The sequence below is a fragment of the Marmota monax genome, unplaced genomic scaffold (genome assembly GCF_021218885.2).
Source record: "Marmota monax isolate L192 unplaced genomic scaffold, Marmota_monax_Labrador192_F-V1.1 WCK01_AAM20220418_F8-fsc00138, whole genome shotgun sequence".
NCBI lineage: Eukaryota > Metazoa > Chordata > Mammalia > Rodentia > Sciuridae > Marmota > Marmota monax.
In genome coordinates, this window is record NW_026692763.1 from 3,566,980 (window position 1) to 3,592,925 (window position 25,946).

Sequence of the window (25,946 nt, forward strand, 5' to 3'; positions counted from 1 at the left end):
GGCTATTAGGAAATATTTTTGAGTGGCTAAAGGCTAAAGGTTGGTTATAAATGATATACTTTCTGTCCTCTTCTAGGCAGCCTCTGCATTCCCTCCCTTTCTCTTGCCCTTAACTTCTGCTAATTCTCCATAGACACTCAGGAATATTCTGGACAGATCAGAGAAGGGAAAGAGGGGGGATCTGAGACAGGGTTACAGGCAGTGCAGGCTGGTCCAAATCTTTCTCTTCCTGCTAAGAACTCTAAAAACAAAAGAAGCACTAGTGGCAATGCTGAGGGCACAAATCTAGGATATCTCCATCAGAAGGGGCTCAAGCACTGGAGAGAGACATTATGTGAGTTCAACTATTATGCAGCCTCTGTTGGGATAAGGAGAAGGTAGAGGGAAGCATTTCCTAACACAGTTGTCTAAGAAGGAAGGTAGAAATTGGGAGCTTCTTTGGCTGAACCTATTGATCTGTAGCAATTAAGGTGGGAAGGTATGACCTTAGGGGAAGGGGCAGAGGACAGATTTCATGTACTGCAAGCATCCTCAGCCTGCCTTCTGCAACACCAATGGTGAAGCAAAGAGAAGGGAGCAAACCTAGCATCGTTTCTATAAATGTCCCCCTTCCTCTTCCTCCCCATGGGGTTGGAAGGCCACTGACATGTTCTCATAGCCCGTGGGAGGAAGTGGCCTTTGGAGAATCATAAAGCAGCAAAAATAGACAAGAAATTGTATCCGGCAAGCCCGTAGAAGACTCCATAATGGCCTGACTGAAAAAAAAAAAAATCTAGATTCTAGATGAAACCTCCTTGGGGTGGAGGCAAAGCCACTTCCTCTGTCTCGCTGCACCCCAGCCCCTAAATCAGGAGTTCCTCTTTCTCATAACCACGGAGCAACATGTTTATTGCAAGGCCAGCAATGTTCCAGGCACAGAGAGGACATAAGTCCAGTTCCTAGCTAGTAGAAAAAACTCCTGGATGTGAGAGTTTTGGGTCTATGGTAGTCTCCAGCACGGGCAAATAAAAAGATTGGTCCGAGCCTCAGTTTATTCATCCATGAAACGGGAAAATAATAATACGTACCCAGCAGAGCTAGGTTAGGATCAAATGGGCCTTTTGAAACCCGGGACGCTCTGCGCAGCGAGGGGGGCATTGCTGGCCAGGTCTTCACTACCATCCGCCCTCTCCCAAAGACCCCACTCCAGGAACCGTACCCAGCCCAAGGAGTCCATCTCACCTGGTTCAGTACATAGGTAGGAGTAGAAGCCCTCGGACTTCAGCATGATGAGCAGAGAGCCCCAGCCCAGGAGGACTGCCGAGAAGAGGAGGTTTTCCAACACCGCGGTGCAGGCCATCCACCAGCGGCGCCGATGGGCAGTGGCCAGGGTGGGCGCCATGGTGCGGCGCGGCGCGGCAGCCCGGCTCTGCAGCCACCTGCGCACAGACCTCCGCGTCAGCGCCGGCCCTACCCAGTCCGTACGGCCGCCCCCGACCGCTGTCCCAAGGCGGGGAGATGGTCACTCCTCCGCGGCCCTGGCTATAGGTGCGTGCGGTGAGGCAAGCAAGCCCCAGCCCTGTCCCAGACCTGGGCCACCCCTCAATCCACGGCAGGCTCGTACCACACTGCCCTCAGCTACTCTGGAGCCTCCCTGGCCAGGCAGAAAGACTTTTTCCTCAGCGCATTCCGAGGTAAACTGAGGCATGGAGGCAGGAATGGACTTAACGCATGCTCAAGGACGTGGAATTAGTCCTAACCCCCTCAGGATTGACATAGCTAGCCCGGGGGCCGGAAGGGGAAAAAGCTTAAGGTATGGCCACCTGGGTAGGGGCATACCTGAGTACTGCCACTCCCAGGGACTCTGACGAGCTCCCGTCCGCCCGCCCGCACTCAAGACCCTTCCCCAGTGCTGTTTCTTTCAACCACAAGATCAGCGCACCAAGCCCCGGAACGGCCCGCCCACGGAGCGCTCATTGGCCTGACCGCGCAGGAACTGCCGCACCATTGGCCACTGTCTAGGTCGCTAGGCGCTGCGGCCACGCGAACCCCGCATGGGAGAGGCGAAGCCGGTTCAAACCGGCGGCGCGAGCCTGCCGAAGAGCCCCCATCCCGGGCTGTTACCTCGGCAATCAGTCCGTTTCCATAGAAGCAGACCCCGGTCCCTCCATCCCTCAGCTCCCTCCCGGGTTCTTAATCTATTCCCTGGCGGATCCTGTATCCAGTTTCTTCCCTCTCATATTCACAAATTTTCTAAGCCCCTTCTTGTGCGGCTTCTGACCCCCCACTCCCTGGCCTGGGACCCGGATCCCCGGGGTTCGGCTCACCCAGCTCCTACTGATGTGTGTCGGGCCCGCCCGGCGTTTTTTCTGCCCTCTTTTATTCCAGCCCTTTTATTCCGACCCTAAGATGAAAACACTGCTGCCTGCTGATTGGCTGAGTGGGGGCTGGAAACAGGCGTTGACCAATCATCATCCACCCGCCCGCCCCCCGGCAAGCAGAAGCCGGTTCCGGCCGGACTTGAAGACAAACAAGAGAGTTGGGGGGGCCTGGGGCAGCTGTGGGCCTTGTCTTGACTCTGCTGTTTTAAAGTGGAGCCGCAGCCAGGCCGGGAACCCCCGGGACATTGCTCCACCGCCTCTCCAGAGCCCCACCCGGAGCCCTGACCCTGGGCTGGGTCCTCAGCTAGGCGTTCCCGCGCTCCTCGGACTTCCCCAGCTGCGTGGCGGTCAGCTCCGATTTCGCACTCCGCTCTCCTCTGACCCGCTAGGTTGTCTCCAGCTCCCTTGAGCCCTTAGGCTTCACGCGTGGATGCTGTGACTCCGCGCAGGTCGTTTCACTCTCGGAAGTCCCCACTTGCCTCCTTCCCTCGCAGAGATGTTATCCCGACTTTCTCAGGCTTTGTGTTCTGGTTCCTCGCTCTCCTGCCTATGGTGGTCTCCATCCAGGTGCAGTCTGTGGGTCTCGGTCTTCGGACCCCTCTTCCCTGCACTCCTTATTCACCGATTTCTTGCCCTCTCCTAGGTGCCATCTGCTGGGTCCATAATAGGTGTCCCTTGAGGATCTTAAAGCAGGAGTTTAGGTCTTATCGGTCCTGTGTTAGGACATTGTCTCTCTGGTCCTCCATTCAGACTCTGAGGCTTCCATTCGAATTCCCGCTCTCCTTGATCCCCTGGGTGGCCTAACTCAGATCAGTCATTTTTGTGCTCCCTGATCCCGAACATCTCTTTCTGGTATGGGTCCTCTCAGCAGAGTGAGCCCTGGGCAATGCCAAGCTCCTAGTATCTGTGTGGTCTTTGTGCGAGGGGTCGCCAGGGATTAAGAGTGCTTTGGCCTCCCTGAGCAGAAGAGCCGGCCCTGCCCCGAGGAACTGCTGGATTCTAAGGGTTCTGCTGTCCGGCAGCGTCTTCCTGACCAGAGGCACTAGTCTGACCTTGGAAAACCCTGTGTTCCCCAGAGTCTGTGTACTCCAGGAGCTGGCTCAATATCCCAATGCTATAGGAGCCCCAGTAGCCTCCTATTCCTCTTCCTCCAGTCCCAGTGCGCCCTCTGCTGCAGTGAACTGCCGCTGGCCTCCCTGCAGGGACATCCTCTCCAGCACAGTGCTGGTTGGTATTGTTGGTTTGTGCCAGGAGGATCCTGGCTGATTACCTATTGGGTTACCCACCCCATAGATTCTTATTCAAGGTTTCCACCGCACCTGACAGCTCTCCCTTCTTTCACTTGCCTTCTTTTAGCCAACTGCCTGAAGACCCTCTCCAGACCTCAAATACATCTTTTAATTCACCTTCCATGGCTAGGGATGTGTACAGGAGGCCCTGGGATCAATCCCCAACATCACATAAATAATTATTCAGTTTCTCCCTCAAAACTATGCCACTCCCGATCTCCCTTAAATAAGGTAAATATAGTGAACCATCCTTTCAACAAATATTTGTTAGGTACTTGCTATGACCACACCAGTACAACCATATTTCTTAAATATTTAATCTGTCCATTTATGTCCCTAGCACACAATCATACAACTCAGATCCATTCCCCACTCCATCCAGTAAACTGTGGGAAATGCAAATAGGACCTCTGCTAAAATTTTTCAGAAACTTTACCATTTGTTCTGCAAGTTGAAGTTCACATTCACAATTTTACCCATATGGGCTCCTCTCCACCAATACATCTTTTTCTTCTTTGGGGCTGTTTGACCTGCCTGGTGCTCCAATCACTGTCAAATTGCTTGTGGTTCTTATGCCACTATTCTCATCTCCACCTCTGGCCTTCACTATAGCCCCTTCTTGAATAGCACCTCCTCTGGGAAGCCTTCCCTGACCACTCTGTAATACCTTTTGCTATCTTTGTCCACTAATATGATATTTCATAGTTATTTATTCATGGTTGTATCCATTTTTCCCACAGACTATAAACACTTTGGGGTGGGAATATGTATTATTCAACTTTGTATAACCAGCTCCTAATACTGAAGTAAGCACAATGGAGACACACAATATGGGTTTGTGGAATAAAAACATAAAGTTCTGAAAAGTACCAGATTCTATGACACCAAATCCTATGTAGTGCCAATAATAATTAGCTTTTATTGAGAGCTAAACATATACTACATGCTTTTCATCATTTGTGCCACTTAATCCTCACAAACACACTAGGAGATAGGCATTGTCTTCATTTTTCAGAAGAAAAACCAGAGGATTTAAGCAACTTTTCCAGAGCCACAAAATGAAATGTTGAAGCTGGGACTTGAGTCTGAGTGAAACCTTTGTTTTTTGTCAGGAGTACTAATGCCACAACACCAGCACTGTTGCCAAATCATAAAAGAAATAAAACCATTGGGAATGGAGCTCAGTGATAGAGGGCTTGCCTAGCATGTGCAAAGTCCTGGGTTTGCTACCCAGCACTGCAAAAATAACAACAATAAAATAAAACCACTAACATACCAAATAATTAGATTATTTCACTAATTTTAGGGTAGAGAAGACCTTTCCCCTTGTAGAGAAAAAGAGAAGAAACTCTAAATAGGTTTTAAAAACCTATCACAAACTGAGCAAAGAATTAATATTCTTTTTTTTTTTTTTTAGAATTTTAATATTTATTTATTTTTTAGTTTTTGGCGCACACAACATCTTTGTTTGTATGTGGTGCTGAGGATCGAACCCGGGCCGCACGCATGCCAGGCGAGTGCGCTACCGCTTGAGCCACATCCCCAGACCAGAATTAATATTCTTGATACAGAAAATGTACTTCCAAATCAACCAGAAAAACATGAACAATTCAATTCAAAATTGAATATACCCAGATTATCTATTGGAAAAATACAAATAGCAATTTAAGGTCTGAAAAGACCTCAACCTTAGAATAATCATAGAAATTCAAATTGAAATGAGATTTTTTTTTTTTCAGTGCTGGGGATCAAACCCAGAGCCTTGGGTATGCAAAGCAAGCACTCTATTACTGAACCACATCCCCAAACGCAGACATATCAGTTTTTGATGGTTAAAATAAAGTTTTGTTTTTTAATTTGTATAAAGATTTTAAGAACTTTAACATGTATTACTTTATTCCATTTGTGCTAAAATAATAACTTACCATTTTCTACCTAATTAGATTTACAAGGAAATGAATGCCCGTGTGTGTGAGTGTGTATGTGTGTGTGTGTGTGAGAGAGAGAGAGAGAGAGACACTAGGGATTGAACCCAGGGTCTTCTACATGTTAGATAAGCACTATTTATTTGTTTATTTTTTAGCTATTGATGAACCTTTGTTTTATTCATTTATATGTGGTGCTGACATTCGAACCCAGTTCTTCACACATGGTAGGCAAGCACTCTGCCACTGAGCCACAACCCCAGCCCCAGGCAAGCATTGTTTTTAATTTTATTTTAGACAGGGTCTTGCTGAATTGCTAAATCTGGCTTCCAACTTATGATCCTCCTGCCTGAGCCTCCCAAGGAGCTGGGATTATAGGTTTGTGCCATGACACCTGACCATGCTTATTCCTTTAATTTGTGACTACAAACCCATACAGCTATTTTGGAGGGCAATTTGGAAGAAGTATAGAAACTTGTAATTTTCTTACACTATAACTCAACAGCTCCCTCCTAGGAATATATTCTACAAAAAAAATGTATACTCATGCAATAAGAAATGTGGATACATTTTATTTTATCAGAAGCAACTCAGCTGTCCATTGGCAATGGGCATGGTATAAAATAACCTGTCGTATTTCCACATGATGGAATTCCACCTGGTCATATTTTATGAAAGGAGGTAGCTTTACATTTACTGACTTCAAAAGTTATAGAGAATATCTTGCTAAGTGTGAAAGCAAGTTGCAGGGCTGGGAGTGTAGCTCAGTGATAGAGCCCATGCTTACTACCTACAAGGGCCTGAGTTCAATGGCTCTGCAAAAAAAAAAAAAAAAAAAAAAGCAAGTTGCAAAATAGTATGCTTAGTATGTTTTAAAACATATATTTACATGTGTATAAAAAAGAAATCTGAAGCCCAGGCAGTGGTACATGCCTGTAATCCCAGTGGCTTGGGAGGCTGAGGCAGGAGGATCGAGAGTTCAAATCCAGCCTTGGTGAAAAGCAAGGCGCTAAGCAACTCAGTGAGACCCTGTCTCTAACTAAAATACATCCTCACATCCTATTTAGGGCTGGGGATGTGGCTCAGTGGTTGAGTGCCCCCTGAGTTCAATCCTGGGTACCATAAAAAAAAAAAAAAGAAATCAGAGTATCTCAACTGTAAGATTCTCTGCACACTGGGATAAAAAGGGACACCCCTCCCTTAACTTCTTTTCTTTTTATTACTTTATTTATGCAGACTAAAGATCAAACCCAGTGTCTCACACATGCTAGGCAAGTACTCTGCCACTGAGCTACAGACTCAGCCCTCCCCTTCTTTTCTGACTAGGTAATATAACAGGTAGCCAAATTCAAATAAGACCAACAAGCACTCAGTGAAAAATAAGTCTGACCTCTGTCTTATCCCCAGACTGCCTCTAGGGAAAAAGGGAAATCTTCATTTTACTTTATACATGTTTGTAATGTTATAGCTTTTTATTTCATTTATTTTTATTTTTCATATGAGCTCTCTTTTTATTGCCTAGGATGGTCTCAAACTTGTGGGCTCAAGTGATCCTTCCCCCTCGACCTTCTGAGTAATGGACTACAGGCACCTGTCACTGCCCCAGCTAGCACTTTTTATTTTTTAACAAAGAACCAAATTACCTTTCATAATTTTTAAAATATATATATACATATTTGGTTGTCAATGAACCTTTATTTTATTTACTTATTTATATGTGGTACTGAGAATCGAACCCAGTGCCAAACATATGCCAGATAAGCACTCTACCACTGAGCCACAACCCCAGCCCCTCATAATTTTTTTAATAACTTTATTTTATTTATTTATTTACTTATTTTTGTGCCGTGCTGAGAATCGAACCCAGTGCCTTACAGATGCTAGGCAAGCATTCTATAATCCCAGCCCCACCTTTCATAATTTTTTTTTAAAAATTCAGTCTAGGGTTGGGGTTGTGGCTCAGTGGTAGAGCACTTGCCTAGTATGTGTGAGGCACTGGGTTCAATTCTCAACAACACACATAAAAAAATGAATAAAATACAGGTGCAACAACTAAAACAAATATTCAAAAAATTATTTTAAAAAATTCAATCTAGTGAGAAAAAAAATGTTTACTGTAGAAAATTTGCAAATTATTCAAAAGTTTAAGAAGAAAATATTCAACTGCAATGTCATCTCCCAGGAAAAATATACTTTTTTTTTTTTAATATATTTTATTTTTTTTTAAAGAGAGAGAGAGAGAGAATTTTTTTTTTAATATTTATTTTTTAGTTTTTGGCGGACACAGCATCTTTGTATGTGGTGCTGAGGATCGAACCTGGGCCGCACGCATGCCAGGCAAGCGCGCTACCGCTTGAGCCACATCCCCAACCCGGAAAAATATAATTTAAGCTGATGCTTTTCCCTCAAATCTTTTTTTATTTTATTTTTTATTTTTGCACTAGAAATTGAACCCACTGGGGCTCTACCACTGAACTATATTCCCAGCCCTTTTTATTTTTTATTTTGAAATAGGGCCTTGCTAAATTGCTTAGGGTTTCACTAAGTTGCCGAGGCCAGACTTGAACTTGGGATCCTCTTGCCTCAGCCTCCCGAGTCACTGGGATTACAGTTGTGTGCCACCATGCCAAGTTCAAGTCTTTTACTCTTATGCACATACATTTGTTTAAAAAAAAAATAGTACATAGCCAGGTGTGGTGGCACATGCTGGCAATCCCACCAACTCAGGAAGCTGAGGCAAGAGGATCACAAATTCAAGGCTGGCCTCAGAAACTTAGACCTGTCTCAAAATAAAAAATAAAAAGAGCTGGGAATGTATTTCAGTAGAAAAGCACCCCTGGGCTCAATCCCTAGTACCCCCCTGCCACACACACACAAAAGTTCATAAAGTAGTCACTAAGTACACAAAAAGGGAGAATTCTAAAAATTCATTTGGAGGCAACATGAAATAAAATTTATAAAAGGAAAACAATGGGTCTGGCTGCTTGTTGGCACACTTCTGTAATCCTAGCTTCTCAGGAGGCTGAGGCAGGAGAATTGTAAGTTCAAGGTCAACTCAGCAACTTAGCAAGACCCTGTCTCAAAATAAAAAATTAAAAATGCTGGGGCTATAGCTCAGTGGCAAAGTCTCATGCCTGGCATGCTTGAGATCCTGGGTTCAATCCATGGTTCCTCAAAAAATAAAGAAACACAGGGAATTGAGAATGTAACTCAGTAGTACTCAGTGATACTCATGCTTAGCATGACTGAGGCCCTGTGTTCTAACCCAAACACCACACACAAAAAGAAAAAAAAAAAAAAGCTACGCTGTATACCCTTATTTCTAAATTGCTCTTTACATACTTAGTATAGCACAAATATTTTATCCTTGTACACGATTTTTCTAAGAAATATTTGTTTAGTCTATCTTCATCATCAAACATTTAGTTTGTTTCCAATTCCAGAACAATGTTTTGCAAATGAAGGAAATAATAGTCCTTTGGGGCAGAATTTAGAACAACAGAGAAAAAGTCCCTGTAGCCATCTCTTCCCCCTTCCTGACCCCATCCGGCAGGGTCTCTGCCCAGGCTTCCAGCATTGCCAGGGCGCAGAGCCAACTGGCCTCTAACTCTGGCCTTCTCCAAGGCAGAGGCTCTACTGCTCTGGCTCTGGATCATTTTCCATCACAAAGTATAATCTGATCCATGAGTAGTTCTGGTGCCCCCTCCCTGCCCTTCCGCCCATCCACAGTCTTTCAGTTCCCAAATTCAGGGTCCTTAGGACTCTGGTGGCCCAGACACGAGTACAACATTCTCATACAAGGGCTCCTCCTGCCCTTCCTCTTCTGCCTGCTTTTGGAGATCTTGTTCTGGGGGGCTGTTCCCAATGACTGGCTCCTGGGCCCTCCCTGAGCTCTCAATGCCATCCCCTACCCCTCTAGACACATCCTCTGATCTAACTCCTATAGACTCCATGGTACAAATGAGTTTGGCATTGGGAGCTAAGCCAAGGCTCTGACTGGCAGAGCCAGAGGACAGCCCAGGGTTGCCCTTGTTCTGACCCCGGGCCCGGCGTGGTGGCTTAGCAATAGCACCAGGCCTCTGACTGGCAGAACTAGAGGCCAGCCCAGGGCTATTCTTGTTCTGACCCAGGGCTCGGCGTGGAGGCTTAGGGATGGCAGTCTTGACCTTAGCTTCTGCCTGACCTTTCCAGAAATTACCAAAATGCCGAAAGATAGACAAGACAGGACCCTCAGATCTCTGGGGCGTCCCTGCCAGCATGTAGATTGTGGCCACAGGATCTGAGGTCTCCTTGACACCACTGTCAATGGCTTCCACACACTCAGCTGCTGTCTGGTCTTCAAGGTAGTACTGGTGGTCAATGGCAGAATCTCCAGGGCTGGCAGTAGCAGGAGCAGCCTCATCTGTGTTTCCTTGCTCCAGAGTTGCGGACTCCTTGGCTTCCTGACCTTCAGGACCTGGTTGGGCCCCCCTGGAGAGCCTTTTGGGTTTTCGGAATGGGCTGGAGAGTTCTCCTGAGCTTCGGCAACTCTGTGACGCAAACTTGGTGCCTTCAGCAAAGGAAACTGATGGCCGCTTGGCCCGCGCTAGGCTGGAGGTGCGTGGAATAGCAAATGGTGTGGAGGTATCCTCTGGGGTAGGGAAGGGGCCACCAGCCAGGCTGGCCTCTGCTGACTCTGCATGGGTTACCGGGACCATCCCTGGCAAAGGAGACAGAAGAGCTTGCTGCAGTTAGGCTGGCCACCCCTGTTCATCCCGCCTACAGCTCAGCATCTTCTGGGAAGCCTCAAAAATGGCGCAAGGAAAGGAGGGAAGATGCAGAGAGGCAGGAAGGGGCCAATTCAGCAGACACTGCTACTTCACTCTTCTACCACCCCTTCCCGCTCTGAATCACTAGTACACTCCAGTCAAGCTGAAACTTGCAATGCCACAGAGCCACATCCCTCTCCCTCAGGGCTATCATAAACGTTGTTCCCTTTACTTGAAACACCATCCCAATTGTAACTTTCACTTTACTAACTCCAGCTAACCCTGCCAGACAACACAGCTGTCACCAACACAGACGTGTTCCCTGATGCCAGTCGGCCAAGACGTGGCTAGATTATGAGTCCACCCTAGTGTATCCCCCATCAAAGCATCTATCACTCTGTCCTATAAGTGTCTGATTACTGCCTACCAGACTACAGGCTTGCTGAAAATAATCTATTTTATTCTCTACTGTGTCCCCAGAGCCAGGATCAATAACTATCATAGAATGGGAAGTAGATCCAAGTTTATATGTTTGCTGGAGGGAAGAGCTGCTCAGGGGTTCATTGGGCTGTTGGGGGCTACCTTCTTGGGGTGGCACACAGTAGGCAGGAACTTCGTCCTCTACTCCAGACTCAGGATCAGAAGAGAAGGAGTCATCTGAGGCCCAGCCAGCAGAGGGTGGCTCGATGAAGCTATGGTTGAAGGGGACCTCTGGGTCATGGTGAGAGACTGTAGGAGATACAGATCAGCACAGAGCCTGATGGGAATCTTTGTCCCATCCCAGTACCCGATCCTCAGTCCTCACTTACCTGTCACCCAGGGAAGTTTGTGTCTGCTGAGGGAACCACAGGACAGGGCAGAGCCTAGACTGGTCAGCGCCCCCCAGACCTGCTGCTTCATCCTGGACAAGGCAGCACCATCTCTCACAGGCCTAAGCAGTGGAGTAGGAAGGGTGGTCAGTGCACAAAACACAAAGTGACCTGTATTACCTTGGCAGGGTATGACGGCGGCTACATCTACTTCAATGGCTCTGTATCAATTATAGAATAAAATCTTAACTACCGAGCCCAAGGTCTGAATCACAGAAAACAGCATGGCTCTTGAGTCACAGAGACCTGGGTAACAACTCTGGCTCATACTTCATTCCCTGTAAAATGGGGACAACAATCTTATATCAGAGTTTTTCTCAGGACGCATAGTATTTGGCAGTGGTTTTCCAAAATGTAGCTCTTTGTTATTGTCATCCTAGTTGAACCCCAGTAAGCCTGTCCTTGTCCCTATGCTTCTCTGCTCCCAAGCAGTCATACTACTCCACCTGTCAACATTGGTCTGATGGCCTTTGTACATGTCCTCATTTTCCTGGGAGGGGCTTCTTCCCCACCCCAGGGCTCTCTGCCATGGGGCAAGGACAACAGGATCTGCTTATCTGTGGATGCCCAATAGCACACAGGACACACTCAAGGATCAGGCCATGAGAGAACTGGACAGAATCCAGAGAGCCTGTTGGGGTCTGTGTGTGTGCCGTGACTAGCTGGGTCACCTATGGCCTTAGTGACCTCTATGAATTGAGGATGATAATCCTCCTGCCCCCACATTTCCTGTTCCAAACCTCCATACTTTTGAGTCTCCAAGAGGTTAAGAGGCATGAGGACGTTCTGTGAAGAACAGAGCTACCTTTGAGCAACACTCCCCTGTGGCAACCCCACTGGCCCATTCCTTCCTCCCTTCTGTCTCTTAGAAAGCCATATTCTCCGTTGAACCACCAACTGTCTCCACTACCTCTGATCTAAGCACTGACAAGGCCAGCCCTTTCACACCCTGGAAAGGAAACCAGATGGGACCGGCCAGTGTTCACCTGTCCTTGGGGTCCAACCGAGTAGTCCAGCGGTAGTAGGCCCAGCAGGCAATGCCCAGGAGGAGCAGCAGCAGAGGGACCAGGATGCCAGTAGTGAGGATGGCATCCTTACTGTAAGGGCCTGGGGAAGCAAGAGATGGTCAAACACTCAGGAATTTCTGCTCTCCCATGCATGATGCCTCATGTTTAGCTCTGAGTTGCCACTTCCCCAGAGTCTTCTATTTATGGGTACCTCTCTCTCTTCCAGCCAGCCTTTGCTGGTCTGTCCCCTCCTGACGGTCCAGGCCCCATTCTAAAAATTCTTATCCTGATTTTCTTGTACTCTGCCATTCCAGAGTCCAAGCCAGCCCACTCATTTCCTGGATCTACCCTGGTTTCTCCTGGGGTCCCAGAGCATCCATACAGATTCCAAGAACAGGAATGTCTCTGAAGCAGGCTCAGGTTTGCTAGCAAGTGGGGCTCCTGGAGTTTATGGAAATGCTGAGATATTCCCTGTTTACTGCAGCACCTCGCATCCTCCCTGCACTCTCCCCAACTCACAGGCCCCTGAGACAGGGTGGCAGAGTCCCTCTGTACATTGGCAGGGAATAGAGCAGTTGTTTCCATGGAAGCCAGATGGGCAGGAACTGTTGCAGCTGTGGGGTAACAAGCAGGGGCAGGCTGAAGGCTGGGTGAAAAGGGATGGAGGTGGGCAGGGGAGAGGGAAGGCAGATTTCTGAGTACTGTACCCACCCCCTGCCATTTCCCTGGATGATACCCAAGAATCTCACTTCTGAGTCACATTCTAATTGCCTCTGGCAGTGGAAGGAACCCTCAGGCTTGAAGCTGCCCCGCTATTGGCAGGCCAATGTACAACACTCTGGACAGGGTCTACCTCTGACTATCCTCAGCCCCTTAGCCACCCAGAACTAATGTGAAATAAGCAAGATGCCAGTGGCATTCAGGGAGGTGCCATCAAGATATGGAGGTGTGAGTCAAGCCTGGCCTTGACCCTAACTTTCCAAGCCTTGGACCTTTCCATTATAAAATGAGGTCTCTTCTATTTGACATTACAAGCTGTCTCATAAATGAAAACCTGATTGGAGACACTGTTTTCCATCTGAAGACCTTAGGGCAATGACAATGGGTCTAGAGCCTATCCCTAAGTAAGGTTCCATCCAATTAGGGAGTAAGTCCTTTTTTTATTCTTTCTTTTAAATTATTTTTCTTTCATTTTTTTCCCCCTAAGGTCTCAGATTGAAAATCTGAGGGCTAAGGATGTGGCTTAAGTGGTAGTGCGCTTGCCTAGCATGTGTGAGGCACTGGGTTCGATTCTCAGCACCACGTAAAAAATAAAATAAAGATATGGTGTCCACCTAAAACTAAAAAATAAATATTAAAAAGAAAACTTGAGATCCTCTGGATGTGGTAGCACATGTCTGTAATCTCAGCAGCTCTGGAGGGTGAGCCAGAAGAATTGTCTAAAGCTAGCCTCAACAATTTAGCAAGGCCCTAAGCAAGTCAGCAAGATGCTGTCTATAAATAAAAATAAACAGAAGAGCTGGGGATGTTGCTCAGTGGTTAAGTGCCCCTCTATTCAATCCCTAGTAACAAAAAACAACAACAACAAAAAGAAAACTTGAGATCATGCACTGTTACACCCTGCCTGACACTGGTCAAGCTCCTCAGTAACAGGTTCTGTTAGATATTCGTCAGCTATGACTAGAATTCACTCTCTAAAGCATACACTATTAAAACCCCTAATTATTAGCTGCTTCACTATCCTGTACACATGACTTAGTGGGCTGCTGGTTGTTTTTCTTTCCTTTTTTTTTTAATCTTCTTTCTTTCTTTTTTTAGTCCTTTTAGATTTGGTATTATGACTTTCCTCAGATGACCTCATAACAGGAGGACTAACTTCTGATTTATGAAAATGGTAGACAGGTATCTGAGAGGTGGAAAGCCCCAGGAAAGAAAGTTTAGGAACCATTACTCAGTCCCAGTACCCTCCTGCCCACAGGGCTCAGTCCTTACCTGGTCCCCCAATAGCCAGCACTGCAGACACATTCTCCTGTTACAGCATCACAGGAGCCCTGAATACAGGTGGGGCAGGTAGAGCCACAGCCCTCCCCAAAGGTGCCCATTGGGCAGGAGTCTTCACACCTGAGGGGAGACAAGACTCAGGGATGGGGAGGGTAGAGCAGGTCTGCCCCCATAGTGGGGACCCTACCCACCTTCCCCATGCTCCAGGACTCAGAAACCCAACTGGCCACTCCTCAGCAGTGAAGCTCAGGTGTAAACAGGGCCTTGAACCTAGAACCAAACCAGTAGGTGACAGACTACAAATTCCTAGAGGGAAAAGGGGAAGGAAACCCCAAGGGGTAAGGAAGTTAGAAGAGTGTGCATCCCAGGACTCCCTCAAAATTCTTCTTTGACCCTCAGTTTTACCAGGAGGTAGCCCCAAGGGCTGACTGTGTGTTGGGGAAGGTAAGGATCCTACAGAAAAGTCTAGTCCACCCTCAGTAGGGTGGCATCCTCACCTGGGCCCCAGCCAGCCAGGGTCACAGTGCTGACAGTGGCCTGTCTCTGGCTGACAGGCCTCCCCAAGCCGGCAGCGAGGGCACTGCTGGCTGCAGTTCTTGCCAAAGGTGCCTGGTGAGCAGGGCTGCTGGCACTGGGTCCCATCCCAGCCTGGCTTGCAGGACTCACAGTGGCCTGTGTCTGGGGAGCACGATGCATTCTGCTCACATTGGCCACAGCTGGTAAGAGAAAGGGTTCATGGGAGCACCAGGGACAGATGGAGAGCCCAACTCCTCCAACCCACCTATAGCCCACTCAGATCTTCAGGGGCACTAGAGAGCATCCAGGTCCCAGTTAGGTGACTCAGGCAGGTTCAAGCCTCAGTTTCTCTGTTCTGTGCAATAAAAAGATCAGATAGATGATATCTGAGGGCTCTCACAGGGTTCCATTTCTCTCCTTGCTCTATGATCCATCCTTCCCTGGGTCCCAGGGTCACCTGAAGCTATAGTACAGCCAGGACACCAAGTTACCGCTCTACCCTCCACCTGCTTTCTGCCCAGCTTTCCTTTTCTCTTCCTTTCCCCTTTCTCTCTCCCACACTATGCCATCCCTGAGATCAGGGCTCAGTGGTTTATCTTCTATCCCACAACATGAAAATGTAAAAAAGTCAATTATAGACTGCATGCAGTGCAGTGTGCTTGTAAGGCTACTTCAGTGCCTGGAACAGAAGGACCACTTTAGCCCAGGAATTCAAGGTAAGTCTGGGAATAAAGCAAGACCAACCTTAAAAAAAAAAAAAAAAAAAAAATCAGGGACTGGGGCTGTGGCTCAGTTGTAGAGCACTTGCTCACATGCGTGAGGCACTGGGATTGATCTTCAGCACCACAAAAAAATAAATAAGATAAAGATATTGTGTCCATCTACAACTAAATAAATATATACATGACTAATGAATGATTATGACTGTTTTAACTACTATACTTTCAAGTTTACCTTATCTAAATTTTTCATTGATGCTTACCAGTAACTTGAAGTTTCTCCCTCCAGATTCTTAATTATCTGGGATGATAGACTTGGGTCAGATCCATTATCAAAAGGGAAGAAAGGAGTTTATAAAACCAGTCTAACCAATCTTGACTAGCATTTAGAAAAAGGAAAACACTACAGTATATGTGTATGTATAAATATAAGAATGTATTGTCTAGTTATTTTTATTTCCGTTATAAAATGTGCTACATGTGTCATGTGGGATGTAGTTTCTTGTTCTTGAGCTGATCAATAATTGAAAGCCACTGAGTCTTAAAGGGCCATTCTTTTGAATCGTGATTCTTTTTCTAAGTATGGCTTGCTAGTATTATATCTTTAACTAATTGGATGAAAGGAGTGGGAGGGCTCAACCCAGGGGTATCAAGGGGTTTCTTCTTCTTTCCTCCCTGTCTTGTGTATTTTGGGGGGATAGCACTAGGATCCCCACTCCGTGTCTAGCACTTCTCACTGGGTACCTGCCTCTTCCTGCTCTTCCTGCTCACTCCCTCTGACCTGGGTCCTCCCTGGTGCTCCTTGGAGGGGGGCTCACCTTTTGCTGCACTGCACCCCGTAGCTACCAGGAGCACAGGGCAGCTCACAGCGTGCGCCGTGGAAGCCAGGAGGGCAAGAACACTGACCGGAGGTGGCACTGCAGAGGCCACGCACGCACTGACACTTCTGACGGCACTCGGAATCCCACCAGCCAGGCTGGCAGATGCAGCGGCCCGAAAGCTGCTCGCAAGGGGAGCCATTGCAGGAGCAGCGGAAGCTGCAACGGCGGCCCCACCAGCCCGAGTGGCAGAGACAGGCTCCTGTGGTCTGGTCGCACTGTGATGTAGAACTGCACTGGCATTGGCGGCGGCACGTGGATGACCACCAGCCCCGATTGCAGTGGCACACACCCGTCTCAGGGTCGCAACGGCCGTGGGAGCTACAGGCACACGTGAACTCACAGCGGCTGCCCCAGCGGTCCGCTTGGCACTGGCACTTGCCGGTGGCTGGGTCGCACTGGCCGTGTGGGTGGCAGGGGCAAGTCTCACGGCAGTCGGGGCCCCAGTACTGGCTTGGGCAGCCTGCAGGGTTGCAGGGAACGGAAATCGGCTCAGGGCCAGGCACAGATCCTTGTCCTGTCCTTTCCTCAAAGCAGAGGGGTCCAGCCAACCCTCCAAGAGACAAGGACAGACCCTGGAACATGTGGCAACCTGTCCTCCTGGAGCATAGCTCACTTCCTGCTCCAGACTCTGAATTACAAAAACCCTTAGCCTGGGGCTGGGGTTGTGGCTCAGAGGTAGAGTGTTTGCCTAGCACGAGTGAGGCACTGGGTTCATCCTCAGCACCACATAAAAATAAATAAATAAAATAAAGGTATTATGTCCATCTATAACTAAATGAAAAAAATTAAAACAAACAAACAAAAAACCCTTAGCCTGGGCCCAGCCTCCCACTTGATGTTCTAGAGCACACTCAGAGATCTTGAGTGAAAAGGGGGTGTTCCCAGAGTCACACATAGGTGGGTGGGGGCTTTATTCACAAACCCCTGTTGCGCTTCCCACCCAGGGATTCCTGGGGCCTACCTTCAGGGTATGGGTCCACCAACCCCCTTTCTATCCCCCTCTTCTGCCAGAGAGGGCAGAGAGCCTGGTTTGGAGTCTCCTGCCCTCCACCCATATATAAGGTATCTGTGGGGGAGACTAAATTACACAGTTAACAGGGATCACAGGCATTTTCTCTAAGAAGTTAAAAACGAGGCAAAGGTCCCAAGTGGGCAGGGCTTTGTGAATATAGAGAAAAAACAGATGACTCAGGGCATCTACCAGGGGTACATCACTTCTGTAAGTGGGCCTTAATTTCCTCAAACTTGAAACTTGGGGGAATGGGAAGGCCGAGGCAGGAGGATGATGAATTCAAAGCCAGCCTTAGCAACTTAGTGAGGCCCTAAGCAACTCAGCAAGACCCTGTCTCTAAATATAATATAAAAAAAGGGCTGGGGATGTGGCTCAGTGGTTAAGCTCCCCTGGGTTTAATCCTTGGTACCAAACAAACAAACAAACAAACAAATAAATGACTTGTGGGGATTCTGGCCCTGCTGTTCTAAGGTTACATTTCCATCTGTTCTGCCATGCCCCTCCCTCCCCCACCCACCACCTAGTTCTGCCCAGTAACTTCATCCTGCAGTTGAGACTCACGGGAGCTGCACTGGGCCCCGAAGAATCCAGGTTTGCATCGGCAGAGGCCTGGTTTCACACATATCTCGTCTTTCTGGCAGGCATCCAGTCCCTCACAGATAGCTGAAAAACATCCCACCCAGGTCTGAAAGTCTGGGGCACACACAACCAGGGGACACCCTCTCCCTTTTACCCACTTCAGGGGCTTTGCTCCCTTAAAAGCCACCCTCATAAGGCTGGGGATGTGTGTCACAGGATGAACCCTGATTTTAGGGCTCTGGAGAGGAAAGAGTAGGAAGAAAGGGTTGTCACTGGGTGATATCTCCCATCTCCTTGGCTGGGGGTCCAGCCTGGCTACTCACGAATGGTGCATTCTCGATCTTTCTGCCTCCAACCTGGGCAGCACTGCAGCTCAGCAGAGGGGCTGTGGGGCAGAAAGGGGTCAGCTGGTGGCAATGCAGCCCCACAGGGTGAATCACTGGCTCCAGCTGAGGTGTGGTAATCTGCCTCAGACCACCAGGGAGATCTACCCCGCTGTGCCTGTCCACTCCAGTCTCCTTCCTTGGCCTTAATAACACCTGCCCTGACTATCCACTATTTGCCAGATCATTCCTCAAAACCCTTCCCTTTAATGCCAAGACCTCTTCCTCTACATCCTCATTCTCAGAAATGCCTCAATTTTTCATTCTCAGAAATGCCCCAATAATTCAGGCATCATCCCCATCAGTCTTCCCCAAGACCCACCTGCTGCCCATGCAGACGTGTTGCCCATTGGGATCCAGCTCAGACCCCTGGATCCCTGCAGTCCAGAGCAGCAGAAGTAGGAACAGCAGCCCCAGCCCCATGGCGGCCAATAAAGTGGGAGGGCTTGAGTTAATCTGGCTCCCACAGCTCCCAACCCCCTCCCTGCTTCCTCCCAAGGCTTTTCCTGAGGAAACCAGGCCGGAGGGGTGGACTGACATGATGCTCCGCCCTGAAAGGGCCCCATGGGTACTAGAAAGGCCATACACTCAGAAACGAAAGGGAAAGAAAGGCTGATGGTAAGAACTGAGTGGGTTTATGGGTCTTAATCTGGAGGCAGGAAGGAAGAACGAAGGCCTATGTCCTTGGATACAGAGAACAGGCAAGGGGGTGGGCATGGCTTTCCATTAGACCGTACTCCCAAAGTGAAGCCAGAGCTGAGAGAAGTCTTCCATCCAGCGACCAACCAAGAAGGAAACCCCATGAGGAAACCTCTGGCTGCCCCTGCTCCTGGAGGCTTGGGAGGTGGGACGGCCCACTAACAGACAGACATGGAGAAGTTTTGGGTATTGTGGGCAGATGCTTTATTACATTAGCTGTACAAATCCTCAGACAGGTAGAAAAACAGTCCTCTGTCTCCTGAATGGGGAAACTGGAACTTGGAGAAGAAATACCTTTGCACAGATAGCCCAAGGCTTGGTGAAGGAAAGTCAGGAAGGTAAGCAGGCTGAGCTCCCTGTCATGGTGAGCACAGGCAGGACAGGAGATGAGCACCAGAGAGGGCTGTGAAGGTAGGAGCCCTATCCTCATTTGAGCTCACACATTCACCCACTGCCAGACCCCAAAGTCAGGCCTCTGGGGCAGCTGAGGCCCTCAGACCAAGATGTTTATCAAAAGCAGAGCAGCGCCAGTCAGGAGTTGGGGGCTGGAGGGGTGCCCACAGGCTCCAAGTGAGGTTGCTGTGGGGCCTCCTCTTCTTCCCCTAGTTCACCGGGAGTGGTATTGCTGGTCTTAGCTTCTGAGGCCTCTGCTTCACTGTGATACCATGAGCCAAAGCTGGAGGGAGAGCCAGGAGGTACTTTGAGCCAGAAAGCCAGAGAAGTCAAGGATATGGGATGAGGGCAGGGAGTGGTGGGAAAGGAGATACAGAGGGGAAAAAGGGCAGTGTGTGGTCATGGGGAGCTGAATGGGGTCAGGTCAGGAGGGAGGGTTTGTTGGAGCTCAGGACAGCAGGGTGAGAGGCAGTGGAAAAGGAAAGGAAAAAAACAGGACTTCTCCTTCACCTCCCCTCCTGCCCTTCCCTTCCCTCAACATACAAACTCTGTATTCTGGACTCAGAGGGTGGGGGATCATCTCCTTTATTGCTGGAGAGCTGGAGCCAGGAGCCATCCTCATCATCACTAAGACAGAGGAAAGAGAAGATGTGAGGGCTACATATTGAGGCCCTGAGGGACAACAGGAGTTCAGCTCATGTGGAGCTTTTTGAATGGCCTCCAGGAGCACCAGGGAAGGACAGAAGGACTTCAGGGTTCCCAGCTGGAGTGAAGGAGGCACAGGATATCTTGAGGCTTTTACTTTATAGCCTGGCAGGTAACAGGCCCCTGGCAAAGCTGCAGACCCAGACCCATTCCTCTAACAGATAGACCCAGTCAAGGCAGGAAACTGAAAACTGAGTGTGGAGAAGCAGCATTAGCAGGTTTCTTCAGCAGATGTATACAACAGGGCAGGTGGGAGCAGTGTGATCCAGAAAGACGATAGCAAGTGGGACTGTGGGCTCAGGGTGTGATCAGGCCAAGTCAGCAGGCCCAAGGAGTGACCTAATCATAGCTGCAGGCTTAGCAGGACAGACTAGACAGCAGGCTTAGGGATAAGGAGGCCAGGTTAGATGGTCCAAGAAGTGACTAGATGAGATTGATATAAGGGTGACCAGGCTGGGTCAGCAGGCTCAGCTAGGTGACCACTAGGTCAGCAAATGCTAAGAGGTGGCTATCTAGGTCATCAGGCTCAGCAAAACTTGGGAGGGAGAGAGGAAAGGCTGGATCGGGGAAATGGAGGCAGGATCCTACCTACTCTCTGCTTCCTCTGGTGTCCCTAACATCTTGGCCTTGATCTTCTTTCGCTGTTTCCTGACAGCCACCTTCATGGCTTCAAGCAGAAGCCCAGGGACCCTGTGGTCTGTGAGCAGTTCCCTATAGGAGAGAGGGAGTGGCAGGGAGAAAGCAGTGAGGATGCCAACTGTAGGTTCCAGTCCAATTACCCATTTGCCTTTTTCTTCCTGAAATACTGCTTTGCACTGCTAACATTTCTCAGATCTTCTTATAGGTGGCCTGCTTCCTAGGAATACTTCCCTACTTGCTGCTGCTGCTGTTGTGACCCTTTGTGCTTGCTCGCTCTCTCTCTCTCTCTCTCACACACACACACACACACACACACACACACGTTTGGATGAAGTTCCAGGACAGCAGGAACTATTTAATTCATGTCCTCCCAGTACCCAAGCAGAGCCTGGCATATGTCACAGTGGATATATCAGTGAATAAAGAATTAGTGGGTGACTTGAGGCCCAAGGTAAGTAAGTAAAGGCACCTCCTCTTCCTAGCCTCTTACCGCTGGAAATAGGCCAACTCCTCCTTGAGCAGAAACACATTGGTTTTGAGCTCATTCCGCTCTTGAAGGATCTGCTCAACCTCCTCCCTGCTGAAGCCACACTGCCCTGCCTCCGGAGGATGTTCTGGTTGCGGTGGGGTATGCGTCTGTGAAAGGGCAGACATGATTGAGGAGGGCAGCCTCCATTATCCTTCCTACCTAAACCCTAATACTATCACAGGAAGGCTAGGGAAAGTGACTGGAAGACTTTGGGGGCAAGTGTGCAACAGTAGAGGGCGGCACTGCTGCAGCTGAGTGGGTCTTAGGTGCAAATCTATGTGTCACTTTCCAACGGATTTGCTATGCAGCCTGGAACAACAACTTGCCCAGTGCTTAATAAGTGCCAGACTGTGTGGGTCTGAGTTGGGTCCCTACCTTCCTCCTGCACTCACCGGGTCCTCAGGAGTCACTGGATCAAGCTCAGGCCTCTGCTCTTCAGCTCGCTTGCCAGGGCCTTGCAGTGGTAGCTCATGCTCCCTCTCGCGGTCCTGTGCAGCCCGCAGCTGGGCTTGCACGGCGGCCAGCTTGTGTCGCAGCTCTGCATTTACCAGCAGGAGGCGCTGCAGCTGCTCCTGCAACTGGGGGTGGAGCGAGAAGAGAGCTGACGGGCGGGGCGCCAAGGCCCGCCTGAGCCCCGCCCCACGCCTACCGACCGCACTCACAGCTTCCATCTCCTGGCTACGTTGCAGAAGGTCGCGGTTATAAGCACGGAGCTCGTCCCTCTGTTTGTCCGTCACCTCCTTGAGCTGCTGCAGTAGCGCGTGCTCCTCTGAAGAAGGCGTGTTAGTGGCGGCCTACAGGAGCTGAGGCCCCAACTAGTCCCCAGCCCACCCTGGTCCCGGCGGGGCCTGGGCTTACCCTGCGGTCCCGAGCGTAGTTCCCTACGGAGGTGCTCATTCTCCTGCCTCAACCGCCGTAACTCCAGTTCGGCCTGCTGGGCAGACACCTGCAGCTGGGGATGTACAGGCTGAGATTAGAGCCTGCCATCCCTACGGTGGGGTAAGCAGAGCGAGGAGTGACTCACCGAGTCCGGGGCGGGCCCAACAGCAGCCTTTTCCAGGAACTCCAGTGCCCGCACCACAAGCGGCACCAGCCCAGCCGCTGCCTCTGGGCCAAAACGACGCGCCAGCTCTTGCAGCTCAGTGCCCAGGGCCCCCGCTAGATGGTATATGAGCTCAGCTGCTGTCGCAGACCCCGAGGCTATTTGAGGTATCCAGCTGGGTGGCCCAGGCGCTGCACTCCTGGGCTCCATTTTCCCCCCAGAAGACCTAGGGCACCCCAGGCCTCAACTAGGACCGGAAAATGCCAAACAGTTCTGTCCCAGGAAGTTTAGGAATGTAAAGGGCGGGGTAGAAGTGACAAGGGAGGAGCAACAAGGGGTAAAGGACTGGGAAAGGGACATGGTGCACCCTGTCCCTGTCCCATTCAACCCCCAAGGTCACAGGGAACTGAATCACCATTTCCCAGGCAGGGGTCCAAAAGCAGAGGCCCAGTGTTGTTAGTGGTCATTGTAGGCAGGCCCTCCCCCTAGCACCCAGTCCAGGCTCCACCCCTGTGCCCAAGTCCAGAAGTGGACTTGGCTGCTAAGCACTCCAGGCAAGAAGTGAGACTGAAGGCCAGTGAGTGCTACAGACCACAAGCCACAGAGCTAAACCCAGAAAGGGGAGCAACTTCTCCAATGTTGAAAAATGGTGATGGTTTACAAGTATTTTTCAAAGAAACCATAAAGATAGTCAAGTCAGTAGAGTGTGAAAACCCAATCCCACATCAGTTCCTTAAGTCTAGGGGATATTCAGGTCCAAAACCCTGAACAGGAGGGAGCCTTTTACTCACTCAAGATAGAACCCAGCACCAAGCTGTGAACAACTGCCCCAGCCCCCTGTCATTTCCACATTCAGAATTTGAGCTCAGGTGGGGGGGGGGGGGGGGGAGAAAGCAACCAACCCTGAATTTCTATTTATACAAAATTTATTATATGTTGTTCAGGAATACAAGCCATTAATGACACAAACACAAAAACGAAGGAAAAAATGGCCAAGCTGCTGAATGTCACCAGCTTGTATGTGGGCATAAGAGGCTTCAGCATTTGAAAAGTCCAAAACAGGAGGAGGTGAGGAAACAACTAGGCATATAGGTCCTCGCGGTCTGCAGAGTAGACCTCTCCCTCTTGCAGGAGGGCAAAGTTGAGGAAGTGGGAGGGTCTGTGCACCTCATGGTAGAACTCTTTAGGGTTTGCCAGCTGTAGCTCATACTTCATGTTGGGATCATGTCGGACACCTTAGGTGAGAGGGAAACATTAAATGTTAAAAGGGTCTCCTTTCCGCAACCAGCCTGGGCCACTGGGCCATTTCTGCCCAAGTGCTAAGGGTAATGACGTCACTTATCCCCAACCCTGTCCCCACTTCCCATGCTGCCCTCACACACAGCCTACTCACCCATAAAGTTGTAGTTCCATGAGGACTGAGCAGGAACCATAAAGAAGCCAAGGAATCGGTCTGACAGCAACATCTGGACCCTCTCATAGTGTGAGGGTAGATAACCCTTGGGGTTGTTGCCTTTGTCTGTATTCTGGCGGCCCCATTCATAGCCACTGGGTGTCAGCTTGTAGGCTGTCAATGTGCAGGAACCTGGTGTGAAGCTAGAGAGGACAAGGACACGTGACAGTTCAGCTCCTGACCCGAAATGCCTACTTGCCCCACAATACTTCTTCATAAGAGGGTCCAAGCCCACCTGCAGGTGATGATAATGGTCTTCTCGCCATCCCAAGATGGGTTGTCAGCCATGATTTTGGCATGGGTCGTGACATCCTGGGGTGACAGCTGGGGGGACTCATTGGGCTGAGTGTGGATCCAACCTAACGGCTCCATCTCCTATGGGCAAATACCAGTAAAGAACTGTTCAGAATCCCATGTGCAAACAGAACTCTCACCCATTTGACTAACATGCCTGCCTGTCTCCTCCCTGAGGGCAAAAAGGCACATATTCTCAAGCTCCTACACTTCCAAGCTTCATTACCACCACTTACTTTGAGGTACTCATGCTGGGGCAGCTGACCAGGCAGGTGCACAGTCTGGTGAGTACCCCACTGTGGAACCATCACGATGCAGCGGATTTCCTTCACTTGGGGGTTATCCGGTGGGCTCACCCCATACAGGTACCCTGCAATCTGGAGATAAGGGGGTTAGGAGTCTTAGTTCCAACCCACAGTTGGGGTGTCAGCTTGTTTCCCTCCCTAGCTCCAAGAACAAGAATGAAGTTTCTCAAAAATGTAGCCAAAACCCCCTGCATCAGAATCACCTGGAGTTCTTGTTCAAAATATTAGACTTTCTTCATCACAATATGCGATATAATCTAGGAATCTGCACTGCTCTCAAGTTCCCCAGCTGATAATTACTTAGTATCAATAAACAAACAATCACACAGCTAATGAATTTTCTTTCTTTCTTTCTTTGGCACTGGGGATTGAACTGAGGCAATGCTTCACTGAGCTTCATAACCTTTTGGTAGCGGGCACTGAATCCAGGGGTACTTTATTGGAACCACAACTCCATCCCTTTTTATTTTTTGAGATAAGGTCTAATTAAATTGCGAAGATTGGTCACAAACTTGTCGTGGCTGATCTCAAATTTGTAATCCTCCTGCTTCAGCCTCCCAAGTAGCTGGTATTATAGGTATATGTCCCCATATCCAGCCAGCTCAATTAATTTTCACAAGCTGAATACCACATCTGGAAAACCAGCACTAGCCAGAATTTTATTTTATATTTATTTTTTAGTTATAGGTGGATACAATATCTTTATTTTATTTTTATGTGGTGCTGAGGATCAAACCCAGTGCCTCACACATGGTAGGTGAGCACTCTACCTCTGAGCCACATCCCCAGCCTGACAGAATTTTAAATTTTACATTGCTATCAACAAAATTAGGGAAACTGTTTCCTATAAAATCACTCATATAGAATACTAGTTATCTTTTCAAATTTGCCAATCTGCCAGGCATAGTGATGCACGCCTATAATCCCAGCAATGTGGAGAGGCAGAGGTAGGAGGATCACAAATTCAAAGCTAGCCTCAGCAACCCTGTCTCAAAATTTAAAAGGACTAGGGATGTGGTTCAGTGGTTAAGTGCCCCTGGGTTCAATCCCCGGTACCAAAACAAGCAAACAAACAAAAAAGTAGACCTGATGGCCACAACATGGTGTTTTATAACATATGAATATGAATTACTAGTGAACTTATTTGGAGTCCCTTTCTGAACCACAGTTTTATTTTTACTTTTTTCAGTGCTAAGGAGTGAACCCTGAGTCTCATGCTTACTGATAAGCACATACTCTATTACTGAGCTACACCCTAATGCCCTTCTTATTCTTTACTCATTCTTCTTCAGTTACTTTTAAAAAATTAACTTCTGAAAATTTCCTCTTTTACATACTAATCCATTATCTCTTAGACTAATGAAATACTTTTTCATTTTTGTCTTTTGTAGTACTCTGTATCACAAGTTATTAATTTTGACTATAGTTTTGTTTTATGTCTTTTTAAAAGGAAGTTATCCCAACACTAAGGTCATCAATATTTTAGTGATTTATTTAAAAAACTGCATTAGCTCTGCAGTTCAGTATTTAACATTCAGATTTTGAATCAACTTTATTTTACTTTTTAAAAAAATATTTTTAGTGGTAGATGGATACAA

At 48.6% G+C, this 25,946-nt stretch overlaps 4 protein-coding genes across 10 annotated transcripts in view; all 4 read right to left on the reverse strand.

Moving 5' to 3' along the window:
- The window catches only part of Slc43a2 (solute carrier family 43 member 2), a 44,546-nt gene extending 42,113 nt beyond the window's left edge, over positions 1 to 2,433 (reverse strand). The window contains exons 1-2 of one of the 3 annotated variants that reach the window (XM_046446914.2): positions 2,307 to 2,433; positions 1,222 to 1,418 (exon numbers count right to left, since the gene is read on the reverse strand). In XM_046446914.2, coding sequence (XP_046302870.1) covers positions 1,222 to 1,381 — 160 coding nt within the window. In that variant the 5' untranslated portion in view covers positions 1,382 to 1,418; positions 2,307 to 2,433. Of the gene's footprint in view, positions 1 to 1,221; positions 1,419 to 1,818; positions 1,925 to 2,103; positions 2,122 to 2,306 lie in introns of those variants that run through there. The other 2 variants (XM_046446916.2, XM_046446915.2) reach the window with 2 other exon arrangements.
- A 2,105-nt stretch (positions 2,434 to 4,538) lies between these two features.
- Scarf1 (scavenger receptor class F member 1) lies at positions 4,539 to 19,026 on the reverse strand. The gene is made up of 11 exons (XM_046446919.2): positions 18,612 to 19,026; positions 18,230 to 18,291; positions 17,889 to 17,990; positions 16,253 to 16,775; positions 14,697 to 14,915; positions 14,191 to 14,319; positions 12,718 to 12,812; positions 12,178 to 12,298; positions 11,132 to 11,253; positions 10,905 to 11,051; positions 4,539 to 10,273 (listed from the first exon to the last, which is right to left on the reverse strand). Exons 1-11 carry the CDS (start codon positions 18,827 to 18,829, stop codon positions 9,330 to 9,332), a joined length of 2,682 nt encoding a protein of 893 aa, XP_046302875.1. The 5' UTR covers positions 18,830 to 19,026; the 3' UTR covers positions 4,539 to 9,329.
- A 142-nt stretch (positions 19,027 to 19,168) lies between these two features.
- On the reverse strand, positions 19,169 to 22,703 carry Rilp (Rab interacting lysosomal protein). Of its 4 annotated transcripts, XM_046446923.2 has the most exons (9): positions 22,279 to 22,703; positions 22,113 to 22,206; positions 21,917 to 22,023; positions 21,647 to 21,832; positions 21,216 to 21,361; positions 20,675 to 20,797; positions 19,925 to 20,008; positions 19,568 to 19,664; positions 19,169 to 19,536 (listed from the first exon to the last, which is right to left on the reverse strand). In XM_046446923.2, the coding sequence occupies exons 1-9, from the start codon at positions 22,504 to 22,506 to the stop codon at positions 19,456 to 19,458; spliced, it is 1,146 nt and encodes a 381-aa protein (XP_046302879.1). In that variant the 5' UTR covers positions 22,507 to 22,703; the 3' UTR covers positions 19,169 to 19,455. The 4 variants fall into 4 exon arrangements, with proteins under 4 accessions (XP_046302879.1, XP_046302878.1, XP_046302877.1 ...); XM_046446922.2 differs by having other exon boundaries at positions 19,169 to 19,664; positions 20,679 to 20,797; positions 22,279 to 22,701; XM_046446921.2 differs by having other exon boundaries at positions 19,169 to 19,664; positions 22,113 to 22,200; positions 22,279 to 22,699.
- A 501-nt stretch (positions 22,704 to 23,204) lies between these two features.
- Prpf8 (pre-mRNA processing factor 8) overlaps positions 23,205 to 25,946 on the reverse strand; it is a 34,248-nt gene continuing 31,506 nt past the window's right edge. For both annotated transcript variants that reach the window (XM_046446924.2, XM_046446925.2), the window contains 4 exons: positions 24,280 to 24,420; positions 23,985 to 24,124; positions 23,690 to 23,892; positions 23,205 to 23,531 (listed from right to left, as the gene is read on the reverse strand). In XM_046446924.2, coding sequence (XP_046302880.1) covers positions 23,377 to 23,531; positions 23,690 to 23,892; positions 23,985 to 24,124; positions 24,280 to 24,420 — 639 coding nt within the window. In that variant the 3' untranslated portion in view covers positions 23,205 to 23,376. The remainder of the gene's footprint in view (positions 23,532 to 23,689; positions 23,893 to 23,984; positions 24,125 to 24,279; positions 24,421 to 25,946) is intronic.